The 27,518-nt window shown below is 38.5% G+C and overlaps 1 protein-coding gene across 11 annotated transcripts in view; it reads left to right on the top strand.

Annotated features, from left to right (window-relative positions):
• The window catches only part of DMD (dystrophin), a 1,301,546-nt gene that overhangs the window by 661,747 nt on the left and 612,281 nt on the right, over nt 1-27,518 (top strand). For all 11 annotated transcript variants that reach the window (XM_054189211.1, XM_054189212.1, XM_054189209.1 and 8 more), the window contains one exon: nt 2,664-2,836. In XM_054189211.1, coding sequence (XP_054045186.1) covers nt 2,664-2,836 — 173 coding nt within the window. The remainder of the gene's footprint in view (nt 1-2,663; nt 2,837-27,518) is intronic.

The raw sequence follows: 27,518 nt of genomic DNA, 5'->3' as shown, positions 1-27,518 counted from the left end.
CAAACCCACCTGGACGTGTTCCTGTGCAACCTGCTCTAGGTGACCCTGCTCTGGCAGGGGGGTGGGACTAGATGATCTCCAGAGGTCCCTTCCAACCCTATGATTCTATGATTCAGACTAAAACCAAATTCATGCAGTCCAAAACATTTTAATTTTTTCATGCCTGGCTGCATTTTATTCAGGCAGCAGAAGTGCGAACTTCACCATTGTAAGGAACCGTGACCATGGCTTTTCAAAGGAATGGACTTCATGTCAGTAAGGAAAGGATTTTTGCTTGGCTGAAGGACATCAGCAATTCTGAAATGTTCTTGCTTTACCTTGATGTCTTGACTAGTCTGGAAGAGAAAGCATTTTCCTTCCAAACACAAATACCACAGAGAGAAAAATAAAATCCCCAGAACAGCACAAATATTGTATGACTTGTCACACTGAGGCTGGAGGAGGCTACCCACAAGAAATTAAAATGAAAATGTAAAGAATTAATGATTAAGTGCATTTCAGAAACATTGGTTTTATGTTTCCTCTGTGATAATGATACATGTGATGTATTTTACCAGGACTGTAAAGAAATGACAGATGTATAAATTAGTTGCATAGAAAGCATGTTTTTCCTTCAAAACCCTCATTTATTTCTCTGGTTTTGATACTCATAATGTGGAGCTGAAAGGTAAGCTTATGTAATTCATAGGTTTTGGCTGATTCAAAAAAATATTGATGTTCTCTTTCTGGTAACGAACGTGAAAATCACAGAAGTACCAAATCATGCCTGTTTGGATAGTAGACTGACATGTGACAGGAAGTGCTCTGCTTGAGGATTTCATTACATCGGTCTTGATGCACAAGGAGAAAGTCTCTGCTCATTACTTTTTGTTGCATTGAATGCTTTTATCCTTAAATCATCACACAGGTTATGACAATATCTTTCCTCAGCATTGGATTTGCTAACAAATTCAGTCATTGAAATGTTTCTAAAAGATTCAGTAGAAAGAGAGAGGTTGAACACTACCTAGTTCACAGAATAGAAATAAACAGAATATTTATGTATTGCTTTATAGAGCAAAAAGAAAACCTGCATAATTCAGTCATGGAACTGAATGGATTGATAAATGGATAATTAATGGTCGAGAATGTATGGGATTTTAAACAGTTTCAAACATTTTAAAGATGTTAAAAGTCCAGAGTAAATTAAGTTTTTCTTCCTTTTGGTCTTCCAACATACGGCATTGTGCAGCTAGTTAGGTGGACTGTGAAGTATTTTGTCTTTCTCTGAAACAACAATGAACTGACTACTTGAAGAATGGTAAATGTTGCGTTGTGACTATTCGGCAAAAGGCAAAACCAGTGATACCTGATGAACTTTTTCATGTGGTTTCTTTGATATTTGTTTAATATCTGCTGAATCAAGTATCAAAGAGAAGCATGAACAGAAAAATAATTATAGAACACTTAAACATAAGTCTGTAAAATTGAACTTGTTCCTGCTTTCTTAAGAAGAAAGGGGCCTGAAACAGATGTAACCTTGGCATAAAGGAATTAATGAATGACTGAATTCAATAGCTCTTTGCTTCCCCTTCTGCCATCACCTCTCTCAGAAATAGCTTATTGAGTCTCCAAAGAAAGGATGGACATTCAGTCATTATTACCTGGTTATTGTCAAATTTTTATTATTGTCAAACCTATTGCTGACTCTCTTGAGGGACAAGAGGCCTTGCAGAGTGATCTGGACAGACTGGAGCATTGGGCTAAGATTAATTGAATGAAATTTAAGAAGTTGAAATGCCAGATTCTGCACCTAGGATGGAGTAGTGCCAGGCACAAGTATAAACTGGGAGAGGAGCAGCGGGAGAAGAGCGGCTGGAGAGCAGCCCTGCAGAAAGGGGTCTGGGGGTGCTGGTGGGCAGCAGGCTCCACAGGAGCCAGCAGTGTGCCCTGGCTGCCACGAGGGCAAACCGCATCCTGGGGTGCATCAAACCCAGCATAACCAGCTGGTCAAAAGAGGGTATTATCCCGCTGTGTTCGGCATTGGTGCGGCCTCACCTGGAGTACTGTGTGCAGTTCTGGGCCCCACAATTTAAGAAGGATATGAAGGTCCTTGAATGTGTCCAGGGGAGGACAACGAAGGTGGTGAAAGGGCTGGAAGGCATGTCCTATGAGGAGTGGCTGAGGACTTTTAGGTTGTCTGGTTTGGAGAAAAGGAGGCGGAGGGACGGCCTCATTGCTCTCTGTGGTTTCCTGAGGAGGGGAAGCAGAGAAGGAGGTGCTGAGCTCTTCTCCCTGGGATCCAGTAACTGGATCTGGGGGAATCATTCAAAGCTGCGTCAGTCAGGGGAGGTTTAAACTGGACATTAGGAAGCATTTCTTTACCAAGAGGGTGTTCAAACACTGCAACAGGCTTCCTAGAAAGGTAGTCAATGCCCCAAGCCTACCAGTGTTTAACAGGCATTTGGACAATGGCCTTAATAGCATGCTTTAATTTGGTCAGTCCTGAATTGGTCACGCAATTGGAACAGATGATCGTTGTAGGTCCCTTCCAACTGAAATAGTCTATTCTATTCTGTTCTGTTTAACTATCCTTTTGTTCCTCTTTCCTTTGCTTATGAACATTTTTTTATTTACTTATAAGCAATATTTTGTTTTTCTTTTCTAAAATCTTGATATTACAGAGCATTAAAGATAGCCTGGGGAGACTGATGGGTCACGTAGACATTATTCACAGCAAGAAGATACCAGCTTTGCAAAGTGCTACACCAAGGGAAGCGGCAAATATACAAGACAAGCTGACTCAGCTTAATTTCCAATGGGAGAAAGTGAACAAGATGTACAGGGACCGACAGGCGTAAGTAACTTTTACAAATTTTTATTTCTGATGGTATCCATTAGTATTTGGCTTACTGTTGGTTGTTATTTCCTAGTGGGTTTTTTGTGGAAATACCTTTTAAAGTCACAAACAATACTTTCTTTTAACTAAATGCAGAATGTTTATAGGAAATCATAATTTAATTTATGAGCATTTTTTTAAAATTGAAAATATTTTTACCCATTATCACTTGCATTACTGGCATGATATTGCATACGTATTCCTTATAAATGACACACCTTTACTGTGCGATAGTATTAAGCATTTACTCTTTTGTACCTGTACCATTGATTTAAAAATCTGAATCTGTGATGGCTGGATCAGAGTAAATTCCCTTTTAATTGAGGAGGATTTACTAGTTTGAGGAGCATTTCTCACTTTATGTCTAAGGAGCACAGCTAGAATTGTTAGCGGTTCTAAATCCAGCGTCATCCAGTGTCCGTATATTAGACATTATACATCAAGGCAGGATAATCAAGAGAAGTGTAGAAAGGCATTAAAATGATAACAAATAAAGCTGTGATATCCTACAGTATTATATAATACTTATTATAATTTTTCTCCTTGTATATTTTTTGTGGTGTTTGTAATCTGGGAATTGTATTATGATGCAAAATGTAGCCAAACCTATTTTATTAATACGTTTGTCCTCCAATCCAAGCCTTGATAACTTTTGTGTTTTCTTTGTTTAGAAATATTGGTCAACAGCTGTAACTTTGGAGATTTTTTACCAACATATTATTTCCACTGTCAGACAGTCACTAGCTTTGATTTTATGTTGCTGGAGAGAGAGAGAGAGAGAGAGAAAGTTTAAAAAAAATAATAATCAGGGAGAGACATAGTAAAAAATATAATTCAGTAATCTTCACGTCATCTCTGTTTTGTCTCAACATCTAAAGTGTAAGAAACTAAGACAGATTTATAATCTGGTAAGGTTTCCAGATTCTCCCACGCACAGTACTTTTTTTTAAAAATAGTAAGCCTGGCCCTGGTGTGGTAAGAAAGATTCTTCTGTTTCTCATGATGCCATGTACAAAAATGAAGGCTAACTTAGAAGCAGATACTGGAGCCAAGCTGCTCACACAGATAATAAAAACTGGGGATATTTGGTGTTGTGCTTCTCCCAGAGTCTGGCTTTGTCCAAACTCTTACTGGTATAGTAGACCAAGCTCTGAGAAACCTTTAGAATCTCCCCATATGCATTTTCTACCACTGGTGCATAGCAAGGAACATGATTTGCTGTTAGCTGAAAGCTTGGGCCACCAGCACTGCCATTCAGTTATCCCTTATTTAGACTACAGTGATATTTAGCCAGCAGCAGAAAGTATTCTGAGATTAAATGAATTAATGTTTGTCAAGTATTTAGTAGTCATCAGATAAAGGCACTAGAGAAGTGTAAGGTATGATTATGCTCCAGCTGGTGTTTGCCGGGGGGAGTCATCCTCTTTTAGTATGATGGGCAGCAACTCAAGGTGATGATAAGCTTGACTGCTGTCTGGAATCGCACGCGTTTCTTTTAAATCTTCTGTTTGTCGTGTCAGCCTTACCGTGTCACTATTTCAGTGTTTCTGTTTGAACTCTGAGATGATCTCTATTGCTTCTGCAGTTCTGTGAGGTGCATTTGGACTGCACACAAATGCTAGGGAGGAGATGGAGAAAGACAATATGGCCTTTAGCATTTTGCTTCTAGCAGTTTGTGTCTGTAAGAGGTGAAAGTGTCTGTGTAAGTCTGCCCTTGAGACGTGGATGAAGCTGTGTTTATGAGATATGCTATTGATGATGATGTTTTAGGACAGTTTTGGAATTATTATTGGAGCCCTGTCTTGCTTTCAAGGAAGTGTAACTAAGTGAATGTGAGTATTCCATGTTTGAAAGATTACAGAAACAACTATACTATGTTCATTTCTGAATATTGGTTTTAGGAAATTAAAGGGTTGTAATAACATGGAAATTATGTATGGAAATGCAAAGTCAACTGTCACTGTGACAGATGGACGAACAAAACAACTTCCCTTACCCCTATACTTCGTAGCAGAGAGTTTACTCTATATCTCATAGAATTCAATAGAAACATTCATGTTGAGTTCTTTTCTGTGAAATAGACTTCCTGGAAGTCCTAATTCATATCTAGATACTTTATAAGTAACTTTTTAGTTAATTCCTTTTAATAAGAAATCAAAATATATTTTCAGTTTGTTTTACAGCATAACATGTGCCAGTTTGACAGAAATTCATTGTGATGATAAATACTCAAATAGCTTTACAAGTCCATTTCTTCTACAGTATTTGAAAACCGTGTTTCACATTGTCACTTTAGCATGTTTCCTGGATTTGAAGTACAGTTCATACTGTACTTGCTGTAAAATAACAGGCAATATTTGACTGAAAAAGTATAAGCAAAAATGCTGTGATCGTCTGAGTGTACTCTTTTAGATGGATTAGAAGCCTAGAATGAATGCAAATTTTTACTCTTTTCACAAACTCATTGAAACACTAGTCTTCAACTGACTATTTTTTTAAGTAAAGCCTAGGTCTAGCATGGTTCTTAATAGGAATGAGTTTCTTTTCTGTACAAATTAATTTTAAAACATGGTAATGGGTTGTGTTTCCAACAAATATAGGGGGGTCACACCATCTTATACTAAGTGAAATTTGTTTCTTTGGTATTAGTTTTCTGAGTGCACAGCAAACTCCAGGAAACAGCAGCAGTGGCATGATTTGTCTTTTGTGAGCTAAGGAGTAGTTTATGATTTCATTTATAACATCAACCTTTGCTCTCATGCTACTAAATTTCTACATTATCTATTCCAATAGTCACATTAAGATAATACAATCTGAATTTTGTAAGGTAGAGTTATGTTACCGTGCCAGTAAGAATAACCATTCAGATGCTATAGTTTTTCCTGTCCTTGTACCAGAATTTAACAATAGTCTCCTTTCTTTGCAGCAGCCTTAGATACTGAGGTTTTTATATTAAACATGACTATTTAGGAAGTGACACTAACACCAGATGCCTATATATCTTCAATAAGAACATGTGTAATAATTGGGAAAAAAATAAATATTATTCGATAGATAATAGAAAATAGATTTTTAAATTATTGTCTGATATAATTATTTATCTTATCAACTTACCATTTGTGGAAATCCTTGTTTCTCTTGTCAGGATATCTTCTCAGGATATTTATGCTCAGTCTTGTTTCTGTGAGTAACACATACTCCCTAAAAATATTCCTTTCTAACAGTGACAGAAGTCATTGCATCAATCAAGTACGACAAACTTTTCCAGAACAGACCAACAATACATTAATTTTAAATATTTCTATAACAATTGCAAATCACTCACAGAAACATAGAAAAATACTCAAAAAAATCTAATTTGAAAGAAAAATACTTAAATTTTACAGATATTGTAGACTTTGAACATTTTTGAAACTGTTTCTTCACCATGAGTTAAAATTCTAATGGATCCCTCATATTAATTTCAGATAACTAATTTTTGTCCTTTTCATATCTTATTTAAAAATTATCTTCCAGGGCATGCATTGTATACTAGATTAATGCTCTCCTAATTAATCTGAAATCTACTAAAGATTAAACGTTGTGAGAGAATGTGGGAAAGTTGATACCAGCTATCTTTAGAAAGTGTTTCTTGCTAATTCTGAAAAGAGGAAAAAAGTGATATTCCAGTCTTATATCAGAAAAGATCCCAAATCCATAATAATGATGCCAAACCAGATTGATGACTTTATAAAGGTCAGAAACAACTAACAATTTTTATAGTAACAAGAGCAAACCTTAAAGAACTAGTTAACAGGCTTATACTAAGAATGATTTTCATTTTTGTACAGCAGTACAACTGCCAACTATTTCTGAGTAGCCTTAAATTAAGTGTTGATTAGCTCGATAAGGCCTAATGAAACACATGTATTATACATAAAGAATCTATTAATTGTCAGAGAAATAACTATTTTGTGGTCATATTTCTAACACCACATAGTAGCAGATGTAATTCCTTACTGACACATTCTGTCGAGTTGAGAGCTAATCTGATGCATCGATCAAGATATTAGGAAAAAGAAACAGAAGACATTCTTTTTTCAAGTTTAAGTAACTTGTGTAGATCCTGCATAGCTGCAGAACCAGACACCAGTAAGTCTTGATGACTTGCCTGTCTGTGTATGGTATCTGAATGGTTTGGGTTAGAAGGGACCTTAAAGATCATCTAGTTCCAACTCCCCTGTCATAGGCAGGGACACCTCCCACTAGACCAGGTTGCCCAAAGCTCCATCCAACCTGGTCTTGAACGCTTCCAGGGATGGGGCGTCCACAACTTCTCTGGGCAACCTGTTCCAGTGCCTCACTACCCGGACAGTAAAGAATTTCTTCCTGATATCCAATCTAAATCTCCTCTCTTTCAGTTTAAAACCATTAACCCTTATCCTATCGCTACGCTCCCTCCCCATCTTTCCTGTAGGCCCCTTTTAGGTACTGGAAGGAATCAGTAAGGTCTCCCTGGAGCCTTCTCTTTTCCAGGCTGAACAACCCCGACCCTCTCAGCCGGTCTTCATAGGAGAGGTGCTCCAGCCCTCTGATCATCTTCATGGCCCTCCGCTGGACCCGTTCCAACAGGTCTATGTCCTTCTTGTGCTGAGGACTCCAAAGCTGGACATGCTACAGGGTTGGGTCTTACCAGAGCAGAGTAGAGGGGTAGAATCACCTCCCTTGATCTGCTGGCCATACTTCTTTTGTTGCAGACCAAGATGCAGTTGGCTTTCTGGGCTGGAAGTGCACATTGCCGGCCCATGTCGAGTTTCTCATCCACCAGCACCCCTAAGTCCTTCTTCTCAAGGCTGCTCACAAGCCGTTCTCCTTCCAGCCTATATTTGTGCTTGGGATTGCCCTGACCATGTGCAGGACCTTGCACTTGGCCTGGTTGAACGTCATGAGGTTCGCACAGGCCCACCTCTCAAGCCTGTCCAGGTCCCTCTGGATGGCATCCCTTCCCTCCAGCATGTCGACTGCGCCCCGCAGCTTGGTGTCATTAGCAAACTTGCTGAGGGTGCCCTCAATCCCACTGTCCATGACACCAACAAAGATGTTAAATAGCACCAGTATGAGATACAGGTTCTGTGCTCTGCTCACTTAGATAAAAACATAGATACGATACAAAGATATATGGATTCAGCCCAGGTGATGCATTCACACTATAATTCACTTTTCAGAATATGAGATATATTACTTTAGAGTAATATCTATAAGCAATTGATGAATGCAAAGCCAGGTAGTGTTAAAATACCGAGGAAATCTACTTACTTGAATATAGATTTCTAGAAACATTTAGATGCCTGAAGACATCCTGCATGGCCTCAACCTCTTACTTCAGAGGGGTACAACTCTCTTATTCATCCCATGCCAATCTTGCATGGATTTCTCATTAACATTCCAACAATCCCCATATGACTGCCCATTTTACAACTATTTAACCTTGCAAGACATCCAACCATCCAAACTGAAGATAAAAGGTAAAACAGTCACATTTAGAACCTTTGAGAAAATGGTTTTGTAGCCTTGACTGTCAGATCTATCTTAGGGAACATAAAAATAGAATTACTGACTCACATTATTTGTTAGATATCCTAGGGGGCTGTTTAGTATTTTCCTTCTCCAAGTGTCTCAGTTGTGGATTCACAATTTCCATCCGTGGCACCAACAATGGTCTGCAAATGTGCAGTCTTTGAAGACACAAGTCATCTGATCGATCTTTAGCTATCCAAGTTTTAGTTATCTAATTTACAGTACTTGTGTAGATTCTTTCTCAATTTAAACACTTCCAGGAAATTCTTTCACGGGTAACTGTCTGTTGCACTATTTAGTCAGTTCACACTACTTTTAGATAGATAAAATAAGGGGAGATTACTCTTAACCTAGAAATTATAATGAAACAATATAATTTAATTTACGTGTACACATGTTGTTATATATCTCTTTTTCCTTAAGATCTATCAGAATTTCTTTGCTCCTTGCCTTAACTCTGACAAAGTGAATGACAAGAATGAATGCTAACTGGCTTTGTTTCAGTACAGGGAGAAAAGCAACTTGTGGAAGGCCTAGGTATTTTGAGAGAAAGACAGAAATAGTGGCTGCTCCCTCCTCTGAGACCATCAGCTCGCATATTTCTGTTGAGGTTGTAAGTCTTGTTATTAGACTTACTCTTGGCTCAGGATTCAGGATGAGAGTGAAAACCAGAACAGATTAGTTCCTCCTCAAGGAGAGAAGGAAATTATTTCCTTTCTAATGTTAATCTCAAAATAGCTACCACGCCTTAGTTACGTGCAGGGTATGCTTATTACTTTTTTTTTGCTTTCTTTCACAGAACCTCAAATTGTTCGTCTAGATTTTGAAAAGGGCAGAACGGAGACAGCTTATGATACTTGACCAATAGCCAACACGAATTGTTAATTTATTTCCATATCGTACTTGTATAGAAATGCTCTCTGCAGCAGTTGTCTTATAATCTCATTCTTGCAACAGATTTGCCACTTCATTTTTCCCTATAATATCACACCATCAAGTTAACATATTGGTAGGTTTTATTGGTTCCTTAATTGCTTGCAAACAGATACAAATTAATTTATAAAAACCAGGTATAATATAATGTATAAATGTTTTTATTATGGGCAATCTATATAAGGCTTTCTGTCAGTATTTATAATCTAAAGAAACCCAAAATGTATGGGAACATTTTATTTCCCTAGTTTATAACTAGAAAGATTTAATTTACAGCATAAGCTGGAAAATATTTTTGCCTTATATATGGCCATTAAAATGGCTCCTTTCATTGGGGAATGTGTGTTAGAACATCTTCTAAATGGAATAGCTACAAGTGAAATTTAAAATTATTTACTAAAGCTTAAATAGCAAATTTGAGGCAGTATGAGAAATAATAACGTAGCTTTTGGGAAGGGAGTCATGTTTATTAAATCACTGTCATACAGCTGGTTTTAGAGCTTAACCCAGACACTTCTTGATATGGGAATTGAAGGTGTCTGTATAGTAAAATGAGGTGAAAAAAACTAATTCAGAATTTCTTTTAATAAGTAGATCTGATTATATCATCTGAAATAGCATGTGTTTGTGCTATGAAAGCGTTTCAGCTGAAAAAGAATCTTGAATGTTTTAAAATCACCAAGCCTCAAGCCTGACAATTAGCATAACTTAGCATAACTTTACTGTAAAATGCTCAGTGACAAAAATGCATTACATTTATACAAGAATTATCGTAGTGACTACTTCTGCTGTACAAACTAAAAGAATTTCACTGAAATGTCTGGGAAATGTTACGGCTTAGTCATGAATATGTGGGCTGTAGAACTATGGGAATGCGAATTTGTATGCAGACAAACATGGGCAGAAGCAAATAGGCTCTGAGCTGTCTGGATTTGAACTGTCTTGGACCTTCATGTCAGATACGAGAAATAATATGACGTGGTCAGTGTCATAAGCTATGAAACCCAGCTGAAATGCAGGGTGTACTTGCTTTAGGGACATGCCTATGTTAGTGCAGCTATGTAATTTCACAGATAGTCCTGATTTATATTCGACCATCTCAAAACACTGGCAGAGCTCATTCATTCTTAGCTACATCCATGTGTGTAGGCATTGCCTATGAGTCTTGCGGTATATCCTCAGGTCTGAAACATTATTTGTGATGACTTCTATTACTTTCTGTAAGTGTTGACAATTAAGGTATGCTTTCACAGTTGGTGTTGAACCATTATGTCATGCTGTGCAAGAATTTTTTTAGCTGGGTGAATATTTAGCTGGGTCAGCTGTGCACTGAATGAAGGATGATGTTACAGAAATGGACATTAGGTCCAATGCAATAGATATGTGAGCTCCTTTGCTTTTGTAAGCTCCTTGTTGCTTTTTAAGGAATTGCTGCTCTCTAGTTGCCATGGTGCAATGTACACCTACCTTTAAGTACCTCTTGGGAGAGCATTTTTTGACAGCAGAGGGAGCCTAGTCTTTAAACATCTGTAGCTGAAGTCAGAAATTATGATTTTCTGTTTTATACAGTTTTCATCATTGTTGTTTCTCAGCCTTGTTCACCTTGTAGCCATCACCTGATATGATTTTCTCTTTCTTCCTCTAAGGCAGTTTGAATGCAATTTTTTTCTTTTATTAAATTTTTTTATATATATACATATATGCCAAAGAGACAAAGAAGACACACATTATGTTTAGAGTAGAAAGCAGCAAATTTAGTCATAGTCATAGACCTTGGTAGTAATAGTTTTGATACTTAGAATGTTCGGTCTTCTGTCCTGGTCACCTTCAGTAATTCAGTAGTTAGTTGGTCAGCTTTCAAATTTCCTTTTCTTGAAGGGCAAGTCAGTGTTTGAGGTGATTTGGGCAAAATCCAGTCAATATTTCTGGTTTGATCCACAATATTACGGGAATCGACCTGAAAAAAAATGTTTGCATTGCTTCATTCTTACAGCACTAGATACACTGCACAATGCTAAAGTAGTCTCTATTCCAGAAAATTTTGTAATCTATACCCTTGAGATTAATTTAGCCTTGTATTTATTTATCTGAGGAACTACAAATATTGTTTTATTTAACACAGAAAAGAAATTCCCTTCTTAAATTGAAGCAGAGCATTCCAGATATTTTCTGTAAAAGTAAGCAAAATTTCTGTTTTCTGTTTATTGTTATTTTGGGGGACTACACCATTGATCCATTGCAAGTAGTTCTTTCTAATGTGATATTCTTTGTTGCTTCCTGGTATAAATCATTTCCTTTTAGATTAGGTTTTCATTTTAAGATATTTCATCTGATCGGTAATTATCTTAAGTGTCCAGTTGCTTTTCCAGTAAAAGAGGGATTAATTCATAGCATGAGGTTGAAAATGTTCTTTCAAAAATTGCACTAAAATAAAATAAGAGTGACAACTATTTTGCTGTTCTCCTATATCATTATGCCTGATATCACTCATGAAAATTGAGTTTAGTAATAACTTCATTAAGACCTTGAGGCAGTTCGCTATCTCTTAGAGCAACATGAGGATAATACTTTAAGATTGTATAGCTTCAGTTCTGGACAGATGATCTGATTTATTCTTCCTGTCCACAAGTTCTGTATGTCAGCAACAAAATTAAAAAGAAGTAGGGTGTCAAGGTTTGAAAGTGATAGCAAGAATTCACATATGCTTCCCACAGCATGCAGAACATACCTGTATTCTGGATCTGGGCACGTATGAACTGGCTGGCTGGAATACAGCTGCCAAAAAAATGGACCACAGTGACCCTCTGCTTGTCTTTCTGGAGTGGCAAAACAAATAGGATGTTCTCTCTTCTCTCCAGCAACCAATTTTCCAAAATTCTATGACAACACAATCACCTTTGAGACTAATACTTCCCTGTCAGATTTGGTTGATGCTGGCTAAGGAAGCTAGAAAATTTGTTGTTGGAAATGGGCGATGGACAGCACAATCACTGATGTCTCATTTCCTTTAGTTAAAAATAGAAAGAAAATGTATCTTTTATTTGCTTAGCCAGTTAGCCATAATGCCTGTTGTCTTTCATCCTCCCACCATGCACCCCTGGGAAGAGCCCGTCTGTGTCTTCTCAATGACACCCTCATAGGTGTTGGAAGACTGCTGTTGGGTTCACTGAAGCCATCTCTTTGCCCAGTTTCCTCAGCCTCTCCTTGCAGAAGAAGTGTTCCAGCCCCCTGACTTGCTTGGTGGTGCCCTGTTAAACTCAGTCCAGTTTGTTAAGGTCTTGTATTGGCAGGCCCAAAATCAGACACAGTATTCTAGATGTGGGCTAATGAGCGCTGAGTGAAAAGGGGTAATGCTTTCCCTCAATCTGCTGGCTGTGCTGCTACTAATGCAGCCCAGGCTATACTTGGTCATCTTTTCCCCGCTGACTGCTCCCAGTCACCTTATACTTTGTGTGCCCGAGAGATCTTGTTCCATGATTTTCCGAGGACCTGAAATGAGGCTAACTGGGCTGTAGTACCCTGGATAGTCCTTTTGGTGTTTTTGAAGACAGATGCAACATTTGTCTTTCTCAAGTTGTCAAGGACCTCTCCCTGATCTCCGTAAGCTGTCAGAGATGATAACAAGCAGTGTTGTCAAACATCAGCCTGCTCTCTCAGCATCCTGAAGTGCAATCTGTCTCGTCACAGAGACTTGTATGGATTGAGTTCGTTGACATAATTCTCAATTTACCCATCATCTGCCTCTAGTAGTTCCCCTTCTTCAACCACGCCTATAAGCACAAAGGGCTGGGAGACCCTGCCAGTACTTCTCCTTTCTTTGTAGGCTCATTATCTTTTTCAGACTTTTGGAAGTTTTATTTTTACGGAACTCTGATGTCATACTCATGAAAAAATACATAATGCATATTTGACATGGTAGGAAGTACTACATCTGGTGGAAAACTCTGCAAAGAAATCAGGACCTTCTGATACAAGCAAACCTCTCTTAAGATGTCTAAAGTCTCATTCATTCATCAGTAATCCTGAAGTCTCTGTCTAGGACCTGCTTGCTACAGACCTCTATAATACGTTAATAATCAGAGGTTATTGCTCTGTGGTCCTGAGGTATCTGCCCAGCTTGTTTCACAAAGTTTGGATTTCTTGAACTTTTAAAGATTTTAAAAGTGCTTCAGAATAATGAGCACCTGCTTGTCAACCAACCAAAAAACTATGAATGTACTTTCTGACTATGCAGATTTTCAAAATTTCTTCTAAGTCTTCTTATCCTTCATCATTTTACTCAGTTTCAAACATGCAGATTCTTTACTGTAAGGTCTAGTTAGTAAAATTCTAAAAGCAATAAATTTTTATTTTCCTTCATCACTGTTCAACAAAGGGTCCCCTTCTACGCTCTTTATTAGCTAGTATTGTAAGGTGTTATGTCAGGCTGCAGAACTGCTTTTCTTAGCCATAAATTTGCCTTCCTGAGTATAATGTGTATTGCTATCAATTGAATCCTCTGTAAACATATGAGTGTGTGTGCCTAGTTGTATGTGTGTATCAAACTGCCTCTAATTACTCTGGTTTAGAAATTTTGCCATCTCAGAATGAGAGACATTGGAGTTATATGTGGAATCATTTTGAGAAAAGAAAGATAAGGAAACTGTTCGTCTTTATAAAGCTTGTGATCCAGATTTTATTGACAGATGCAGCACTTTATTCTGCAGTACTGGAAGTATAGCAGTTTCAGGTTAAAACATATGTATGCATAGCAGTTGAGTGTCATAAAGCTTAGCTAGATGAGTGGTTTTGTGAGCTTAGTCTTGAGGTATAGGGCTTAAGAGCACTTACTGATAGGAACGTCTTCCTGGGCAATAGGAGGCCTTCAGGTATCTGACAACACTCCTTTAGTTCAGATCAGAAGAGAACTTTTGAAACTTATCTTCCGATTGTCCCAACCATGATTTGATTCATGCTGAGAAGGGCTCTTGGAGCAGGTGAACTGGATTCCTGTTGGATTAAACAAATTTGGAAGACATGCTCCAGGAACGTACCTAACATGCTTCAGCTGCAACTATTTAGTCTACTGGCCCACACTAGAGAGAGCTTGAAGTGAAACCTCCAAACATATCACATGTGTAAGTTGACTTCGTTGGCTTAAAATTAAGCATGTGTTTAGGCAGTTGTTTAATGCCAGCCTAAGAAAGGAGTAGCTTGTGCTGCTTCCTCGCCAAAAAGGGGAGATTTTTCTTTTTCCCTATTCCCTCTTCGTCTTTTGCAGTGATCCTGAATTTCTGCCTTGTGTTCCGATATTATTTTCAGTGGGATTTCCACCCATCACCCCCCACCGCAGAAATACAAATATGAGGAGTGTCAGGTCCTGTGAGTCCAGTCGATATCTCACAATAATCCCTTATCTTTTGAGAACAAATTCATGTGGACTATAGAGTGATCTCATATATGAAACTGAATTTTCTACAAAGTGGGAGAATACACTAAAGAACAAAATAGTCTATGAATAGTTGTTATGTTTTGTCTGTTAGTATAGTTAGTGAAAAGCAAAATAGAAGGAAAATGCAGCTGAAGAATATTCTAAATATTCTTCGAACAGCCATAAAATCAACAATTTGTGGCATATATTCCCCAAAGTAGAAGGAAATGCTTATTTTTCTGTTCTCAAAGAAAAACCCCTTATGCTCATACTTTCAATAGTTGTTTAGAATAAACCAGCACATTTTAAAGAATTCAGGTGACTGGGATTTGTGTATACAGTATTTATTCAGTAGCTGTCACATATTTCATCCATTATCTCAGAATTGTATGCCAAAATCTAGGTGCTTTTAAAGCTTTCAATATGATAAAATTGTCACCTTGATTTTTAAAAAGCATGTCTGAAAATAGGATGCTGACAAAAACAGTAAATCTCAACTTCCAGAATCGTCATTGCTTTCTGAAACAGTAAAAAGTCTGAACTCATTAACTCAGGAGATTAATAGTTTAGGGATGTAGGCTAGAAAAAAGGCTTAGTTGTTTAATTATGAATCCTTTTTGCTGAAATATCAATTAACACGCTTCAGTGCTTAATATAGGCTTTATATGGCCTGCAGAATAAATCTTATGAGGAGCGACTGAAGGAGCTGGGACTGTTTAGTTTGAGGAAGAGGAGGCTGAGGGGAGACCTCATCGCTCTCTACAACTACTTGAAAGGCCATTGTAGAGAGGTTGGTGCTGGTCTCTGCTCACAGCTAATTAGTAATAGAACAAGAGGGAATGGCTTTAAGCTGCAGCAGGGTAGGTTTAGGCTGGACATTAGGAAAAAAATTCTTCACAGAAAGAGTGGTCAGACACTGGAATAGGCTGCCCAGGGTGGTGGTGGAGTCACCATCCCTGAATGTGTTTAGGAGTCGTTTAGATGTGGTGTTAAGGGATATGGTGTAGGGGAAAACTTTGTAGAGTGGAGTTGATGGTTGGACTCCATGATCCCAAGGGTCTTTTCCAACCTAAATAATTCTATGATTCTATTATAACACGTAAACACAGTAATTGCAGTTTCTTTCTGTGTAGTACTAAGTAATAATCAAAATCAAAATGATTTGCTGTTTTTTCCAAATAAGTTTGCTAACAGCCATCAAGACGATTTTTGAATATTTTGGTATTTCAAGGGCAAACTCTGCCCTTTTGTAAGGTTATGCACTATTATGTCTTTCTAAATGGTACACATTCTGCAATTCAAGTTTTAAGTTGTGGTACTGTAGGGCCACTCAAGACACATTGCTCTCTCATGACCCATGAGACTCACTCCTGACTACTGCTGTTTGACAAAACCTTCAGTAATGTTTTCTGGGCCTGTAACACAAGGCATTTCTACTTAGGTGTCATATGGTTAACCATATCATGTGGAGATACCATAAGCAATAATGGAATGTGTCTTACATATTAAATAGTTCTTAAATTAATTCTATATATAGTCCTATTAGACTCTTGTGTAGCTTCCCTCACAAGTCTGGCTAAATGAACTCACAAGATCATACAAAAATATATTTTTCTTATTTTATAAATAAGACAGGAGAAGCTGTAATAGTCAAACACTTTTTTCAAGATATTCTGATTTGCCAAGAAGAGAGCATTAAATTCCGTCCCAGCCTTGCACCCACAAGAGCACCACTTCTCTCAAGTACCGTCTTTATGAGCATACAGAGGGGCTGAGGTACTGTGACAGTAAGTGTTAGAAATAGCAAAGTGCTTGGAAATTATTTTCATTTTAATGAGTAGGGAAGGCATTGTCAGGTTATACTATGTGCTGTGCATTGTTTTCCTGCTTTAGAGAATACTGCAGTCTTCACTTACAAGGTTCCACCCCTCTTCTTTGTTTTTCCCTTTTTTTTTTTTTTCTTCTTTTTCCCTCCCCGCTTTCTGCGTGTTGTATCTGAGAAGTGGCAGTCTCTAAGGCAGGATTAGGCACAGCGGAGGACTGCACTGCAGGAAAGTTGCCTGGTCCCCCGTGCAAAACACTGACAGACCACTCCTGGAAGCCCACTAGGGGGCAGTTTTGCAGTGAAACTGCTCTCAGTGGCGTGCAAAACAAACTAAAACGAAAATTGCTTTTTCCATCTTTCCAGTGTATTTTCTCTTTCTGTCAGAACACAAGATACCCTCTGACTGGCTGGAAACTGAGATAAAACGTAAATCTGGGGAATCACTGAGTTGTTCTTTTCCTCTCAGATTCACGGACCTTCATGTATAACAAAAATGTTGCACAGACACCTACTGTTACAGGAATCTTTTTCTCTGGACTTTTTAAGGCACTTCCATCCTTCCTGACTTATTTCTATTTTCCCTCTGATTGCAGTGTAGACATGGTGGGATCAAGATTTTACATTAAGGTTTTTATATTGTGGAACAAAATATTCCTGGTTTTCCTAACAGTTGAAAGACTGGCTAGTATCTTACAATGAATATTATTTTTAGGAGCCATTATTCTAATACAATCAAGAAAGAAAATGAAATTAGAAAATTTAAATTTCCAATACAGATACCCCAGGCTCAAACATATTTTAATTTTGATTCCTTTAAGCGTTTTTCTTTTTTGCTTTTTCACTGCACACAACTGTGTCTGTGTTTATACCATTTGACAGCATGGTAGATCAGTGAAAAAACAGAAGGCATAGAAATACTTAACAGAATAATGTTGCATTTTCATATTGTCAGGGTGATTAATGACAAGCACTGTAGTTTGACAGTAACAGAAAGAAGCAAATGTTTGCTGCATTTCTGAATTGATACTCTTTAGTAGACACTGTGGGGTGTGCAAGTCTAGAAATAAATTCCTCTAATAACCATGAGAGTGTCTTTGCCTGTGCAGTGCACTAAACGGACCAACAATTCTCTTTACTGTCTTTAAATCCTCTGGCACAATTGCAATGATGGTTAAACTGCATTTCTTCTTCTTTCCAATTTTGATGCACAATCATTTGGTCAGTTCCCTGAGTCTTTATGCATCCTATGAATTGATGTCATCTTCCACATCCTGTAGCAGGGAAGATCTTATTTTCAAGATGCCTGTCTGGGAAGTACCCTAGAAGCACAATGATCCTAAATCACAGAATCACAGAACGGTAGGGGTTGGAAGGGACCTCTGGAGATCACCTAGTCCAACCCCCCTGCCAAAGCAGGTTCACCTACAGCAGGCTGGACAGGAACGCGTCCAGGCGGGTTTTCAATATCTCCAGAGTTGGAGACTCCACCACCTCTCTGAGCAGCCTGTTCCAGTGCTCAGCCACCCTCAAAGTAAATAACCTTACCATACAGACTGGAGGAATCTGACAAGCTGGAATTCTCTCAAGTCTCCGATCACAAGGACCACTCAGCTCCTTTGATATATCTTGAAGCAGAACTTTACAGTGTTGAATTCTCTCTCCTAGGAATGCGTAAATATAGGAGATGATTGTCTTTTCTTCCAGACAATAACTTTTCAAATGTCAGAATATCTTGTGAAATGTGAAATTTACTGTTCCGAAATACAATAATTTTGTTGTCATGTCTTCCCAGGTTTTCCTGCCTAAAAACCTTTTCTATTAAGACACTGGGAAACAAAACCCTCCCCTTTCCTCAACTGAAAGTGAGGAAAATCCTAATGGCAGAGGATGAAGTTGTAAAGAGGAGTGTAGACTGGGAATGGAGAAGTTTTCTGTTTCCTTTTCTGGAAGCCTTTTCTCTCCCAAGTGAGTTGCTAAAAAGCCAAGCAAGAGCATTAATTGCAAGTGGTCAAGCAAGATCCCTCGATTGCAAAGGAACTTTCAAATTCTGCCAGATACAGGAGGAACTTCCAGAAAGATACGGTTAGAAGGAGCTAGGATAGAAAAATGTAAAAGTACTTTGAGCAAAAGTGTTTAGATACCACTAAGACGGGAACATAGGTAGACATGAAGTTATTAGCAAATTTGTTTCTATTATCCATCCCATAAATCCACTAATGATGTGTATAATGCACTACTATAGTCACGATTTCTGGCCTCTGATGCTGTCTTGTTCCTTACTCAAGTGTTTCATTTAAAAAAAAAAAAAGTCAGTATTTTTGAGTGATAAGAGGAGTAACAGACATGCAAAGCATGGCATGTGGCATTTCCCCTTTCTCCTTTTTTGCTCTTTATTTAACTTTGAAATAAAAAAATGAGGGAGAAGAAAATTGATGCAATTCTCAAGCATCTCATTTTCAAAACTATAAAACTTTCAGGAAATGCATGTACATTCTGTATGCTTCTGCCCTAGAGTAATCACATACTGTAATAACCTTAGTATGGAGTCTCAACAGCACATACCAAGCTGTTCATGATGCTGTTTCGGCGTCAGTTCTCCAACTGGTTTTGGAAATGCAGTTAGATTTGTAAATGATACCTGAGTGGTTGGGTGGTTTGTCTGTTTCCTTTGGAAAAATGGGAGGGCAGTTGTCTATACTAGACTAAAAGGAAGAGCTCTATAGTTCCATAGCAAGAAAATACAAGGACTCTGTAACCACTTGCCTTCTGTGCTTCTAAGGCTCATTCTCCTCTTTCTTGTGTCACTGTAAGTCGGAATACTATAAAACCAGTAGGAAAAGAGAATTAGAACTCATGACTCCTGAAAGAGATAGAAATGATTTTGCAACAAGCTTTTATTTCAGTTTATGTTCTGTGGAGCAATAGTGTACAATCATATATGAAAACACTTATACAAAAAGACTTAACAGTCACCTTGAGTCTCCAAGTCAATTCCCACCTGGATTTACCCTTTTTATTAGTCCTCTTATTCTGAGTTGTCATCTACTACTGTAGTAGAAATCAGCAGAAGTTACAGGTGCTTAGTCCATGATATTCACTGCAGACAAGAATCTGACAAAGACATAGTGTCTTGTCTGGTGAAAGACAGGTAGGAACAGTCACCATCACAGTCACCATATCCTTTTTCTTCACCAACTCAGGTTATTTCAGTAACTGGTTACTGTTAATTCTCTAGCCTAGTCATCCTCCTCCAAAGTGGCTAAAGCAAGGAAGAGACGGGCATAATAACATAGAAAGGTGGAAGATAACATTGAGAGTAGCTGCTACGAATGTTGAAACAGTAATGCAGAGCATTCTTGCCATCATCTGAGCTTTGTATCACATGCTAAACCACAGCAGAAATGATATGTCAAGATTTATAGTCATTTGGGACACCTCAATGAACTGCCTTTGTTCTCTCCCTGTGCTTAAATGCAAGAGAGACAGGTGAGACTGAAGCCGAGAATGGGATTCTTCATTCAGCTTGCCCTTTGTGCTAGCATAACTGGTGGCTCTGGGACCTCACTATGTTTAGCCCTTCCACTCTCTCCAAGGTTCTGCTGGAGACAGAGGAGGTGCACATTTTCTGTGAAGATTACCACACGGTGGACTTCTGAGGTGTGCGTGCTTCTGCAATCATGAATATGTTTTGTCCATGAACAGAGTAGGACAATCATATTGGGAAAAAAATAAAAAGATCTATGAACTCCTGGTAGCATTCTAGGACTTATCATTATCCAAGATTTCTATATTGCATAAACTTGCAACTTTGATCAAAGTGTATGCAATGATTATTCTTTACCCTAACTTTGAATTGTCTAGTCATTAACAGTAGATTATATAGCAGAATTTTTTTTTTAAAAAACAGTTTCAAATCTAAGATTTTTCTCTTTCTTTTATTTGTAACAATGCTACTGTCTTGCACAAGACAGCCAGGCAGCTAAGCTCATTCTGTTCCTCCTTTTTTTTTTTTTTTTTTTTTGATACTATTCTTTCGTTATTATCACCTATGTAAGTCCTGGGATGCAAATGGGGGTCCTCGCCAGTTAGGCTAAATGACAGCAGGTTGTTTGCTTAGCAGTCATGTAGAGTGCCAAGCTGGTAAAATACTCCAGATTCCTTACCTGTTTACAGAGAAGGAACAGCAATAGCTAACAGGATAGCTTTGTTATACTCTGCTTTGATCTTAAGTAATGAGAAGGATGATTAAACAATGCATCACTGTCATTAATGTGTAGTTATTTTGGACATTTGGAATTTCTAAAACTGCCCGACAGTATTCTTTCTGCTGCTGTCAGCAATATTTGTAAAGGAAACTAGGTATACGAATTCATCTAATCATCTACTGAGCTAAATGTGACCTCAAGGCTGATGATTGCTTAGCCTATTCCTACATCCTACATTCCTACATCCATCTCTCCTACACAGGAGAGAAGGACAAAGTGCAGCTTCATATTCCCGTAACAGGAAGATGAGAACAAGGATCTACTGACAGTTTTCAGATTCCTGAAATCAGAAGCCAAGATAAGGAACAGAGTGGTCTACCTCAACTTACCTTTGATACTGAGGACCTTTTAATCCTCTATCGGCCTCTTGTTTCTTATTTGTGAAATCGTTCATGCCACAGGTTGTTAATGACATTCTTTTAGGTTTAAAGACTTGCAAAAATGGGGTTGACTAACATCATATTTTCCTGTGGACCACATCATGATCTGTGGAGTTTACAACTACAGTAGTAGATGGTCATAGCAGACCTGTTCTTACTTTTGTGAGATTGAACTAGCTTCATAGATGTAGATTTACGGTACATTTTTACACATAGCATACCATATTTATTTTATTAACAGAAAATCCTGATTGCAGCAGCCACGCTATACCAGAGTATAGGCATGAAACTTTTTGCATTGTATGACTGGTCAGTATTTATACAATATTAGTGCAGGTTAGGAGCTCTTTGTCAGGTAGCAGGAGGAGCAGGACTCTTCCACGGGAGAGGACGAGCCAGGAGCCAAGGGTGACCCCAGTACCACCCGCAGCCTTACTGGGGCCCAGTCCCACAGCATCTGACCCCAAAGGGCAGAGGTGGGTGCAGGTAAGAGGGTCCATGGATAGTCCCAGCCAAGGCAAAAAGTGATGAACCAGGGCCAAGGGCCACCCAGGGGGCCTAGCTGGGAGCCAAAGGAGATGAGGCCAGAGACAGGACTGGAAACAAGGCTACAAGACGGGTCCAAAGTCCATCCAGGAGATGAGGCCAGCAATGGGAGTAGAGATAAGAGGTCCTTCCAGGAGACAAGCTAACCTACAGTGTAGGTCCAAGGTCCGTATGCCATAGCTCAGGCCCAGGCCTGAGCTGGAGTGGGGCTCCTGGGCCCATGGGCAGGGATGTGCGTCCCAGGTTGGTCAGGACCAGCAAGGCCGTGATACCAGCTGTGCCCTGGCACTCTGCTGGTTTCAGTGGTTCCACCTCAGGTGTCAGGTTGGGAACTTTGTTTTACTATTTATTTTATTTTTGAGTGTTTGAAAGAAGAGGCCTGTGAGTGTTGGTGCTGCTTCTTTCTAAGGCTGGTGATTAATGGGGAAGGAAAAAGCCTGACTGCAGCCTAAAACATTAGAGCCATGAAGACCATCACTAGCCAAGTGGATTTGGAAAGCTCTACTAAGTTTGGTTTAATTTTTACAGCTTTCCCAAGTCTTCATACATTACCCAGTTACATATCCCCTGGTCTAGCCAACCGCCTGATGAATAGCGGAGCTACTGCAGATGGGCTGTTTCTGTGTGACTAGCCAAGGTGGAAGACTGCGCAGCATATGTCCACCCTGGACAGGACCCAGCACCCAGCCACCTCAGCCTTGACAGTGGTAAACAGATTTAATCTTGCACTCCATCTGCGCAAATCTTTTGCAGTTCGGTTTTATTTTAGTACCATTTCAGTCAAAAAAAAAAAAGGTAGGTTACTAACCCAGAGTGACACACAGATTCTGACCGGCAAGTCTGAATTTTACTCCTGGGCTCTTACTGTGTCATTGGTTTTGCCACTTAGTGGTAAAAAAAGCACAAGAAATCTTGGCCACACACAGTGGTGTGATAATCCTTGAATTTAAACATTTTCTCTAGTCAGCATTTTTGTACTTGAAGTATGTTTTGAAATGTAAATCATGGACTGAAGTCATCAATATATACCAGGCAAGGAGTGAAAAATTAAAATAAAGCCTTTATATATAGAGAGACAAGTGCACACATGTATATTGCACGTATACAGCTAAACTATTCTATGGAGATGGCTGTTGAATTAAATTGCTATTAGAAAAAAAAAAACCACAAAAAATTATTTGAAGTTACATAGAAGATGTCAAGAAGATTTTACTTATGACAATGAAGTATCTAACAATTAGGATTAAATATGATTTTAGGGATTCTCATTTTAATACTCTTGATATTGTAAGTAATATAAATGGTGTGTTGTGTGTGATTTCTACTAATATGCAGCTCCTTCTGTCATCCAGTTTTCTACTGAGACATATTTATAGTAAGTAGAATAAATTAATTACAGAACCTTGTAATACAAGGATGTAATTCCATCTAGTAAAACCCCCTGAAGTGGAGCCTTGAGATGTTTGCCATGTAAGGGAAGCAAAGCATAGGTAAGTAGACTTTGCTGCTATGTCAAAGCTTTTCCCTGGGGGTAATGTCCAAAAATAAGAAAGATTGTTTTATTCTTCTACAGCTTGTTTTATTGAGCCTTTTCCTGGCTAGCACAGAAAGCAGTAGGAATCCTTCTACCTTTCATCTCCCTCCCTTTCTTTTTGTGTCTATAAATGAGCAGCACCTTTTCTTCCTGCATAATTTCAAGCGAGCTAAACACCTGCTCTACTTTTTTAAGCATGTATAGCCATAAGTTTTAAATTTTAAACACCATTTTCTTTAAAATCTCAGTCTATATTTTTGACCTTCTATTGTTAAAGGAATAATGAAAGTAAGATGTTTCTAAGATAGAGATATAAGGCAGATCTTGGGGTGACTGCAGTATTTCTATCTATGTTTACGTAGCATGATGTGCATAGTCAGCTAGTTCTTTCTTCTGTGGTTATGCACCACTTTCATAATAACTTCAGTCCATTCTGTACAGACGCTTTACTGCAGAAGCCCCGTTAGGATCAGTATGGTTCTTCGCTGATTCTGGAATGTGCCTGTGACAATCACTAGATTTACCTGGGACTGAACCAGAAATAATCACGGCCCAGAGAACTAAAAATACAGCTTACCAAAAGCTTGATCAAAAAGAATTGTTCTTCCCTAGTTAAACAACTTAGCACGTCTTTTCCAATAGTGATTTGGGTGAGACTAGTTGAATGGGAGAATGTGGTATTGATCCCCAGGAACTAGCAGGAGACTGGGACGCTTTTTTAAACTACTTTAAGGTTTTTCTTTTTGGAAAAATCAAGCTGACTGACATCTTGTAAATAGAACTGCACAGCCCTCCCCCCTCCCTGAAAGGGGAAGTTGCTGTAGCTTAAAGAGCCGTTTTGCTGTCACTGCTTTATCTCGGGGGACTATAGCTTTGTGTTTCCTAGTTACAGAAGGAAGGGGAATGGAGTGTCTGTGGAGAACCAATTGCAGGAGCTTCCACTCTAGTTAGCTGGTTACTCTGGTGAGTAAGAAGGGATTTTTCAACACTTTCTTTAGTGCTGCAGATGAAGCAGGGGGAATCTCAAGATCTTTTTGTGAAAATCTATTTCAGTGCTGTTTTCTACTGATAAGTAAGTTTGTACCATAGAACTGCAGTTCTGCAAACTCTAAGCAAAATGTAACGATATTTTGAAATTATTGGTTATTTGTTCAAGCAGTGTTAGAAACCCTAATGATTCTCTTGCAGCCACTGGTAGGTCACGTACCGTGAATGGAATTGAGATGTTGGGTTGTCTTTTAGGGAGACACTGCCATTTCTTTCTGGCTGCTGCCTAGACTGCCATTTCTCTCTAGCTCATGTATCTGGCAAGCAGATCTGAAGAGCTGGAGAAAAATTGTGTTGCTAGGCTGGCAACCCCTGAGATGCCAGCTGCAAGGTAATGTGCAAAATATGATTAATAAGGGCAGGGGAATTAAAGCCTCTTTAGTCCCTGTTGTAAACCCACACTTTTTAGTTCTACCTTATTGCTCTTAAGAGCATCCATCTCATTTTTTCCTGTGAAAGCTGAGTTGTTCATGGTACTAAATATTAATAATCATAGAAAACAAACTTCCTTATAACAAAGAGGATCGGTATTGAAATAGAGAAATTTATATTATTCCAGCAAAAACATTACTACTTCTTCCACTATGTGTTGCTCACAGCCTTCCTCAGTATTCTTTCCTGCTTAGATTTTCTTTTCTGTAAATTTAATGAAACAGTGAATATTGCCACAGTCCAAGCTATCTAATTATTGTGTTTTGAGGAGAAGTGAAGACTTTCTTGGAAGATTTATTTCCAAATTCCAAACACCTTGATTTTATGGACAAATTAAAAGATTTATATTAAATTCAACATAAACCTGTATTCCATAGCATTTAAAATTCTTGTTGTGGATCCTGGACGATTTTCCTAGAAAGAGTTCTCAGGATTTTTTTATGACATGAAAAAGCTATAGCCCCCAGGGGCTGCAGCTGCACAAAGAAATAGGCCAAATGTACATCATCCCCAAAATGTTCCTGGGCTTAATCTCTCATAGAGCCTGATTAATGGTTTTGTATGCCACAGAGGGGCGATAAAGACTCTAATACTCTTACTGCTGTAGATACACCTCCAAACTCACTATGTGCCACCTAACATGACCATGTTTGCGTGTTTAAAACATGGGCAGCTCTATCATGCTGCCCAACTCTTTATGCTAATAAAACGCCCGAAGCTTTCTGCTATGATATAATATGGAAAGATTTACAGTTGTGAATTTTCATACCAAAGTGGGTCTCTCTAAAACATCAAAATATGAGTTATGAAAACTTCACTTAGTGAAATATGCCCAACAAATAATCTGTATAGCTTCATGCACCACTTTTCTTTGGTTAGGTTATCTACAAAGAGGTAAAATAAGCTTTATTAAATCGTTAGGTCACAGCAGCAGTGGCAAAGTGTGGGCATTTTTATCAAGTCTGTTTTAATATACCTGACAGTTCAATTAACAAGTATTAACTAAAAATATCTCTAGCTGGGACACTTAATAACTAGAAATTAATTGTAACTGCTTAGAAATCTCATCTTTTCCTCTTCATAATTTCTTATGCCTGGAATCTTGCTATAGTTCTTTAGGATCATAATTTCATGTTGTTGTACAAGAATGTAAAAGTTATTGTACTCAAAGCGGAGGAAAACTGAACATATTCATTATATTATTAAATAGAGCTCTAATATCTCAGTGCAAACTTTAAATGAACCAGTAAACAAACTTGTAATAGTGTTATGACTAATTTAAACACTGCTAATCTAAATACACATATATTCTACTAATTACTTTCTTTACTGTGAGTGAATAAACTGAACCAGTCTGTTTTAAATGAAGCTTATTTTTAAGTTCCATTTCAGATCTTTTCTTTTGTGAATAATTCTCACTGTCCAGTGTGACTGACGTATGGATTATATGAAAGATCAGTGCCTCATAATATGTGAGCTTCTCTTCTCAGATAAATGGGCTGTGTTTATTAAGCTTCTGTTGATTCTTGCTGTATTGCTGTGTTCCCAAAAGCCTAGATTTCTGTTTAGCTTCTATGTTCTAAAAAAAAATAAAAATGTGGTTCCAGGTTGGAAATAACTGAAGACAGAAACTGCACTAAACTTACCTGTTACAGTCTTAATCTGCATAAATTTATAGTCTGTTTCAAAGATGTTCTGATTTTTTTCCCCTGGCGATTGAAGAATAGGATGTACAATGCAGAGTCTCCACTGCCCAGAAAGATTTATGAAGGCCTTTGCAGCAGTAGCTGAACATCTTACATTGTACAGAGATGGCTTCTAGCATCACCTCAGCAACATTTTTTTTTTTAACGAATAACTTGCTTGCATAATTTGAGCTAGCTTCAGACCCATTTTGTTCCTTGAGATCAATGATAAACAGATAAAAGGATGATGTGAATGGAATTCTTTACTAGACCTCTACTGGGCAGCCACAATTTATGCTTCTGAGAGCTACCTACAGAACTGATAGTGGTTTTCTGGAAGCTATTCCATCCAGTCATTGTAAACTTTCCTAATGAGCTGGATCAAGCAGTATGTATACTTGTGTTGCTGACTCTGCTGTTATTTGTACCCTAGCATGGCTTCAGACAGTCATGGCTTCAGACAGTCTAAGCATGGTCTAAGTGTATAAAGACCAGTTCCACCATCTATCATTATTTCTATTAATAGAATCATAAAATGGTTAGAGTTGGAAGGAACCTTAAAGATCATCTTGTTCCAACCTTCCCCGTCCCCCTGTGGGCAGGGACACCTTCCACTAGACCATTTAGCTTAAAGCCCCTTCCAGCCTGGCCTTGAACACTTCCAGGGATGGGGCATCCACAACCTCCCTGGGCAACCTGTTCCAATGTCTCACCACCCTCACAGTACAGAATTTCTTCCTAATATCTAATCTAAATCTCCCCTCTTTCAGTTTAAAACTGTTACCCCTCATCCTATTGCTCCACTCCCTGATAAAGAGGCCCTCCCCATCTTTCCTTTGGGCACTTTCCTTTAGGTACTGGAAGGCTGCTAGAAGGTCTCCCTGGAGCCTTCTCTTCTCCAGGCTGAACAACCCCAGCTCTCTCAGCCTGTCTTCATAGGAGAGGTGCTCCAGCCCTCCCATCATCTTTGTGACCCTCCTCTAGACTGGCTGCAACAGGTCCATGTCCTTCTTATGTTGGGGGCTCC

The sequence above is a fragment of the Rissa tridactyla genome, chromosome 1 (assembly GCF_028500815.1).
Source record: "Rissa tridactyla isolate bRisTri1 chromosome 1, bRisTri1.patW.cur.20221130, whole genome shotgun sequence".
Classification (NCBI taxonomy): Eukaryota; Metazoa; Chordata; class Aves; order Charadriiformes; family Laridae; genus Rissa; species Rissa tridactyla.
This window is presented reverse-complemented; position numbering and strand designations above follow the sequence as displayed.